Genomic DNA, 8,273 nt, shown 5'->3' on the forward strand with positions numbered 1-8,273 from the left:
ATGGGCCCCTCCTATCTGCTGAACTAAGATCTATCGTTCCGGTATAGCCAATAGCTCGCCGCCTTTTAAAAGAAACACACACATAACTGCGCCACAAACCGAGGACGGAAATTCCTGTCTCACTACCAAACTACAGCTCCCAAAATTCTTGTCGGCAAAGGCGGGTGTTTCGAGCGTCTCTGGTTACGTAATTGTGCAACGAGGAAGGAAAAGTAAATAAACAAATTCGAATGGAGAAGCCGTTAAAACCGTTAGCGGAAACGGAGGGCAGGGAGCCAGGTGAGCGGCCTCGAGCCTCCTCCGTTGCTCGGTGACGTCGCGATTGCTTATTCATCCAATCGCTGAATAGGGCGGAGCTGGGGGAGCGGGGCAGTTAAATAGCGGCGGGAGGGTGTGTGCGGGATGGTGCTGCGAGCCTCCTTCGGGGACCAAGGAGTCTCGAGGAGGTTGTGGAAATCTGGTCCCAGACGAATGTCAGGCGAATTCCTTTCAGTTTATACAGAGCTGATGTGGACAGCGCACAGGTGTCCCGTCATAACATCTAAGGTTCGCCATTCGTAACAGTCTTATATGCACTCACAAACACAGCCCATCCTGTTTCAGCCTCTAGCTCCAGCAGCGCAAATAAAAAAGTGCTTACATATATCAGGAGGGAGCTAATGAGTGTGTTTAATTTGATTCTGTTTTTTATTCTAATTCAAGGCGTGGAATTTTTATCTGAGGCGTATGTAAATTTGATGACTAATAATACTAAGTAAGGTCCAGTGCTTTAAAAAAAATTCCTCTAGAAAGAATCCTCAAGACTCTGTTCATGGTCACATAATTTCCAAAGAGAGAGAAACATCATTTCGATCCATTTAAAATTTTGAAGGTTTACATTGCTAATTGCTTTGCACTGAACCCAAAAGAAAATGTTTTAAAAACACCCAATTTTAAATCGTAGGGAATCAATCAGGCCAGTGCTTTCTTAACATCTTCAGTATTTTTTCTCTCCCATTGCATTTAATATTTAAGATCTGCTTGTTTGGGTGACTGCGCAAAACAACTGCCAAGGCTTTGTGTTACTGAGTGAACTGTATTTACATTTACATAAGACATGCAGTTTCTTAGCTTACTGGTGAATAATTCAGCCTCTTTTGCCATGTTCCGGTTCTCAAGCTTTCTTTTCCTGGTGTTGAAACACCAGGTTACAACACAATATCTCAGCCCCAACAGACATTCCACACTTCTGTGGGTTTTTCACCTTTCACAATTTTGCTGCAAAAAGCCTCAGGGGCATCTTTTTTCGAAAAATAAATTGAAGTATTTTGGCCAGTTGGTGGCGAAGGTCCCTCTCTCTTTGTTTGCATCGTTAGAATGGCTCAAGATCATTGATAGCCTCACTTAATAAATTTTCCTCCCAACCACACCACCAAATTTGTCAGGCTGCAGTAACAGAAGGAATCAGATCATGCTTGTCAGGCTGTGAGCTTTATGTAGGATGCAGAAGTCATTTAAAACTGTGAAGATTCAGAACTTTAACAATGATAAATAGTTACTGGTTCAACCAGAAAAACAGTTTTTTGATACATAAGTATGTAGTCACTACCTGTCCCATTTATACGATTCTGCCATATGTCTCCATTTTATTGGAGCACCATTCACCCACTAATGAGCCAGAACAATTGTACTATGCAAAACAAACATACAATCTCCTGAATTCCTTTTTCTCTATTGGTGTTAGGGGTGTCAACCAGAAATTTTTAAAGCAGTTTGTGATGCATACCTCCTCCCATGAATTAGAAGTCACACAGTATTAATAAAAACACCTAAGAGCCAAACAAGTCAAGCAAACAAGATGCTACCCATTAACCCTATTTCCTAGATTTTCCTAGCCAAGTGCACCCTTAGAGTATGCATGAGTGTGTATTTCTATTTCAAAGTATCTATCTGTCTTTATACTTCCTTTGAAATAGAAGTTCTTTGAATGATGCCATAAATTTGCCTACATATTCAGGACAGAGTCAATACATTTATAAGTGAAAGGGTGAATCTTACAGATTGAAAACAAGGAACATGATTTATTGTCTTACAGGCCATGGCTACAGTTATTATAAAATTAGGTTCATTGAGAGATGACTTACAGTGGAGTCAGTGTGGTTATGGATAAAAGTGTTAAGCTAAGACTAGGGAGACCCAAGTGCGAATCCTCTCTCCACTGGTGACTTGGGGCTAGTTGATCTCAGCCTAGCGTACCTCACAAGGTTTTTGTGGTGAAAAAATAAAGGGAGATCAGCATGTAAACCATCTTGAGTTCTGGAAGAAAAGGCAGGATGTAAATCCAATCAATCAATCAAGATACATGAATGAGACAAAGGAAGGCCATGAATGTATCTTTACCCTCATCTTCAATGGCCCTTCTTGGTTTCCAGTGAGACTGTGCTCCTCTCTACATGGAGGAACAGCTTCCCTCCAAGCAGACAGCTTCTCAGGCCCAGCTGCCAAAATGACAATTTTGTTGCAGTCATAGAAACTTTTATTCAGCCCTCAAGGCAACGAACAAGTGTAAGATGGAACTGAATAAAGTAATAATAATGTGTATTAGATTTATATCCTGCCTTTTCTCCAGGAGCTCATATTCACACTGGAGCAAAACAGCCAATTTAATTGTTCCATATGGCAGATACATGTACAGTATGTACAAAAATCTGAGAGCAACTATTTCCTGGGGCTCAGATGGAAAATGTGTTTCTTTGGATAATTGCTACTTTTCTGTTAGTGTATCATTTCAAGATGCTCCACTTTAACTAAATGGAAAGAATTATGCCTGCCTGTGTGGACACACACACATTCACTCACATATCTATACAATATGGTCCTTATGAAGGAAAGGTATGATTCATGGAAAACAGTAAGTAGTAGCATTAAAAACAAAATTCCCAAAATGATTGTGCTCACAGTGATTATATATAGGGATATACAGTATTTTTGTGTACATTTATATAGCACTGAAACTTATCCAGAAAGGAATTTTTAATAACACTAAATAGTAGCAAATATTTCTAAACAGAGTTGATTATAGTCTCATCTCTGACAATTTTATTTTTTCAGAAAGGGTGACTGGTATTTAAGCAAAGTCTAAACTATGAAGAAAGGGTCTAAACAGAAATCATCCAAAAAAACCCAGCAGACTGTTGCAACTACTACTTGTAAGAAATTGTTCTTTAAATGTTCCAAACAGAAGAAAAACAACAGTCAAGGGGATTTTGTGGAGTTGTTTCCACTAGAAGTCAGCTTAAAGATTTTTAGCAAACTTGACATTCAGAGCTTGTGCAATGCTGCAATAACCTGCAAGAGCTGGAACCAAACCATTGAGCATTGTGATGATTTATGGAAACACCACTGTTTAAATATAAGGGCTGTCTGTCAGCGAGAAGTTGATGGTGACAGAGGAGAAGGGTATTCATGGAAGGTAAGTTTAACTGAGGCTTGATTACAGTATGGCCTCTTATATCCAGATCTACTATCCCATGCACAGTATCACTAAGTCTTTTGGCACAGTTGAAATTTGTCAAGCCTCTTGGGCAGTGTTTCTCAACCTTGGCAAGTTTAAGGTGGGTGGACTTCAACTCCCAGAATTCTCTCAGCATTCTGGGAGTTGAAGTCCACCCATTTTAAACTTGCCAAAGTTGAGAAACACTGCCCTTGGCTATTTATTTGACAGGAGAATCTGTAGTATAAGGCAGTGTTGCTATACTTGCCTTATTTTTTGGTGAAAGGGAGGGAGGGAGACAGGAGACAATATATTCCTGAAAGTAACTGCTTTCAAGACACCTGATGTTTTTGGACTACAGCTCCTGAAAGTCTCAGCTAGCATCACTACTCAGAGTAGAAGATAGGAATCGTTGCGCAAGAGTATCTAAATCATCAGCTGCCTTCCCATTGCTCCAGTTCTAGGAATTTAGGCTGAAGGAATGGGCAATCTTTTGCTGGTTAGGAGCTATATTTCTGAGAGGCCAAGAACCACAGAGGGTGAGGCAGGATTCCAAATGGACAGAATTGCATCACATGCATGGGGCTGGGATTTTTCTGGTTTTGGGATAGCAATTATTATTTTTCGTTTGTTTCAAACACAAGCCTATTTTAGTGCTTACACCAGTTTCCATGTCTCCATTCTCCAAATTGCACTGCCACCAAACTTTAGCAGCAGAAGGTCAGAGGGAGTCCAGAATAAGAGTTTGTAAGGCTCTAATATAAGATTCTGGGGTTGACCTCCAGTTCTTGGAACTGCAGGTTGCACATCCCTAGCCTAAACAAAACCTAGGATTGGTTTCAAGAGAGCTTGCTTTCTTGGGTCATGTCCAAGGAGCCCATCCTTTAAGGTAGATGGCAATAAGGTTACCACCAAATGTCTGTACCTTCCTAAGACTCATGGAGTGGGCCATAGCTGCAGTTCCTTTTAGCGTTGATTCAACAGTACAATTATCTAGTTGTACTCTGCCTGCTTTCTATAATAAGCCTGGGCAGTTTCTCAGAATGGAACATAGCTTCAGTTATAGTTTCTACTTAATGAAAAGGTCTACTGTACTGGGATAACTGGCAATCATAGGGGGGTTTATTTTAAAGAAACTCTTCTATCATGCACCAGTCTCATAGTTGGGGAAGCCTCATGATAACATTACTATTTCTTCTCATACAAGAAATAAGTTGCAAAATAAAAACTGCATATCCTTTCAGTCTTTTGCTTCTGCATTTCTGGAGCAAAATTTACCCAGAAGTATTCTCTGCAGTCCCTCTTTACCACTTTTTTCTTCCACTGAAGGCCAACTCAGTATATTACCTTGTCAAAACCAAATGTTCTATAGACAACAGTGATGCTTTACTATCTCGGAAGCTTTATTTATTTATTTGCCATATTTTTAAGCTGCCATATTTATAAGAATCAGTCAGGACTCTATTGCCTAAATAGACAGATATAGGTCTTTCTTGTATGAATATTCACAGACTGAATATTCTGGCAGTTCCCATAATTGTAGGTATTCATAAAAAGAGATAGGAAAAAAAAGGATTAGGAAGAAAAGAAACATAATAGCAACCTATATTGGATTTTTACTCTCAAGTACAGTTACTTTTTAACTTCACTCCCACTAAATTTGTGACTATCTTAATTGATTGATTGATTGATTGATTGATTGAACTTCTCAGCCACCCAATTCACACGCAATGACTCTGGGCGGCTTACAATAATAAAAATAAGATATTAAAAATACAATGTAATAAATATAAATATATATAAACATAGTATACATATAAAAATACAAATATAAGATATAAATATAAGATGGCAAATGAGAGCTTCCTGTTGGCACCATCATGGTGCCAACCACCCCCATGTATAGCTATCGCTCCCCCCACCCCAAGCCGGGTGGCATAACCAGGTTTTAAACCCCTTCCTGAAGGCCAGGAGAGTGGGGGCCTGTCTCACCTCCGGGGGTAGCTTATTCCAAAGGGCAGGCACAATGGCAGAGAAGGCCCTCCTGGACCCTGCCAATTGGCAATCCCTCATGGACAGGGTCTGTAGCATGCCCTCTCTGCCTGACCAGTGGGATGGGTCGATGTCATAGGGGTGATTATGATTAGTGTGGATATCTTTTTCAACCAAGGGTCACTTTATTCTCCCTTTGTTCATTATCTTTACCTTCTAAGTCTACAAGGGGGAACAATAGAATGGTCATCACAGTTTTATTTTTTGTTTGTTTTTCCTTTCTGCCTTTTTTACTCTGGAAATACTCAAGGCTCTTGACACAACTGAAAAAGAAAAATAGGGTATAAAAAATTAAAAACACTTATTAGAATTAACAATAAAATAGATCCTAAATTCACTTAATAGTACAAAGCCTAACAAGGGACATGAATCTCTGTGGATTTTCTAATCACAGAGAAAATTGGGGCTGAACACAACTCCCAAGGGAGCATGCCCCCATAGCCTAGGAGCAAAGGAAGGCCCTCTTCTCTCCATTAGAAAGATAGTACTCTTATGGGGCTCTTCAGAAGGATTTTTCCTGCTGTTTTAACAACTAGACAGATTCATAATGAGAGATACAAAACTTTGAATAATCAAGTGCTAAGCCATTGAGATCAATAGATTAAAGATCAATACCATAATGGGTATTGATAATGGGATGCGGTGGCGCTGTGGGTTAAACCACTGAGCTGCTGAGCTTGCCGATTGGAAGGTCGGCGGTTTGAATCCGCATGACGGGGTGAGCTCCCGTTGCTAATCCCAGCTCCTGCCCACCTAGCAGTTTGAAAACATGCAAATGTGAGTAGATGAATAGGTACCGCTTCGGCGGGCAGGTAACGGCATTCCATTTAGTCATGCTGGCCACATGACCATGGAAGTGTCTACGGACAAACGCCGGCTCTTCGGCTGTGAAACGGAGATGAGCACCGGCCCCTAGAGTCGGAGACGACTGGACTTAATGTCAAGGGAAACCTTTACCTTTACCTTACCATAATGGGCATCCACAGGAGGGGGCAAGTGATGAAACGTGCTTAGTGACATCATCACACAAATACTGTAACTTACAGATTAGCCTCAGATGTTGGGGTACAAGTACCTAATGTCATCTTTAGCATGATGAGATTACCACATGCATGTAATTTTGTCATCATCATGGTTTGTTGCAGATGATGCTGAATACCAACACCTTAAATTATGCCTGATAAGCAACTGGCAACCACTATAGATCAAAGATCCATACAGCCCTATTTAACATACCTATTTTATATCTTAAATCGACAGTGACAGAGATGACACTAAAATTCTCATTTTACCAGCAAAAAGTAACAGCACGTTCCTAGGGGCTCTGGGTGTGTTTGTGTGAATGTGTGACAAAAATGGGACTGCAGCCCAGACAAAGTCTACTGTCAAAGTTGCACAGGCGTAATTAAATGTTACAGCAAACACATATTGTGACATTTAAAAAAAATGTGAATACATTTTGGCTGGTGATGTGATTTGGTCAGGAAGAGAAAGAATGAAGCTGTTTCTGCCACTCACCACTTGTCTAATCTAATCTACTTCCTCTCAAAGTACCTTTTCTTTTTTTATAAAAAAAATTTCAGTAAACGCATTGGTTATGAGGGTTTAAGCCCTTGGCCTTGTAGCATGAAAGTGTAATAATTTCCATAAATCACTAGTGGGCAGCAATACATTAGAAGTCCATTCTAAATTAAAAAAAATTTCTGGAAAAAGTCATTCTGAGAATACTGGTTTCAAATGACTTGAACAGAAACATGAAAACTATATGGTGTGGAATAGACATGTACTTTCTGTTGAAAACAGAGTTTTCACATAGTACAACTGGCATGATTTTTAATCTCACATGTAAAAAATAGGAATTAGCTGGCTTGAAGCCAGCTTTAAGTAGGTGAGTTTTTTCCCCCTAACTTATGGAATCACTTGCAAGATAGGACTTTTCATACTTAAGAAATCTATGTATTACATCTTTATTTATATATATCTCTTTTTTTCTGTTTTTCCCCAATTGCTTTTATCAGGTCACACTACATAGAAACTACTGGAAAAGCAAAGTAAAGTATGAATGGCTGAGTGGAAAATATAGCAATATTCAGTCACGCAGTGGTTTACCAGAAAAATGTATGTATCCTATGGATGTGGATACCTGGGGAGAAATCTTGGAAGCTGAACTGGAAAGAGTCTTATACAGAGGAAATTAGAGATGAGTTCATGGGTGTGTATGTGTGTGTCTCTGTGCACACGCACACATGTGTATAGGTACATTTTCTGTAGCTTTGTGGCAGCTTTATATGTGTTTATTTTAATTTTGCACCTTCAGAACTGCAAATATTTTAATACTTTATTGTATAATTTGAAATGCTATATGCAAAAACAGTTCTTTGACAGCACTTTACAAATAATGTCAAATATTTTTATAAACTGGTGGCTTTGTGTACTAGTAGGACTTCCAAATAATTAGAATTGCTATTCCTTTCAAAGCAAGATTGCAAGTCCTGTGATAGAAATGATGGAAATTGTAATGTAAAACTTCTGGAGGATATACTTTTAGCTATACTTATGGTACATTGATTTAGAAGATCGTTACTAAACGTACCATTTGATTTATCTTTATGCTGGTCATTGATCAAAATAAAGATTGACTGACTGACTGATTTGATTTATCTGCTTATAAATATTCAGTTTGAAGATCGCAATTAAATGTATACAGTTGAAATTAAATTCTACTGTATTTTTTAAAATTTTAAAATAG

The 8,273-nt window shown here is 39.0% G+C and overlaps 2 protein-coding genes across 2 annotated transcripts in view; one reads left to right on the forward strand and one right to left on the reverse strand.

Moving 5' to 3' along the window:
- The window catches only part of APLF (aprataxin and PNKP like factor), a 38,969-nt gene extending 38,870 nt beyond the window's left edge, over positions 1–99 (reverse strand). Inside the window, 1 exon segment of the mRNA XM_063316506.1 lies at positions 3–99. Within this exon segment, the coding sequence (XP_063172576.1) occupies positions 3–84 (82 nt within the window). The 5' untranslated portion in view covers positions 85–99.
- Positions 99–7,729, forward strand: FBXO48 (F-box protein 48). The gene is made up of 3 exons (XM_063316518.1): positions 99–279; positions 3,091–3,451; positions 7,543–7,729. Exons 2-3 carry the CDS (start codon positions 3,125–3,127, stop codon positions 7,720–7,722), a joined length of 507 nt encoding a protein of 168 aa, XP_063172588.1. The 5' UTR covers positions 99–279; positions 3,091–3,124; the 3' UTR covers positions 7,723–7,729.
- The last annotated feature ends 544 nt before the right edge of the window (positions 7,730–8,273 follow it).

Source organism: Candoia aspera, chromosome 1 (genome assembly GCF_035149785.1).
Source record: "Candoia aspera isolate rCanAsp1 chromosome 1, rCanAsp1.hap2, whole genome shotgun sequence".
Taxonomy (NCBI): domain Eukaryota; kingdom Metazoa; phylum Chordata; class Lepidosauria; order Squamata; family Boidae; genus Candoia; species Candoia aspera.

What these genes read in the sequence shown, in the direction of transcription:
- FBXO48 (XM_063316518.1), top strand. Translation starts at nt 3,125, where the DNA reads ATGAAGAAAGGGTCTAAACAGAAATCATCCAAAAAAACCCAGCAGACT. An exon ending in GAGAAGGGTATTCATGGAAG is followed by an intron (nt 3,452 to 7,542) that starts GTAAGTTTAACT and finishes TGCTTTTATCAG; the next exon opens with GTCACACTACATAGAAACTA.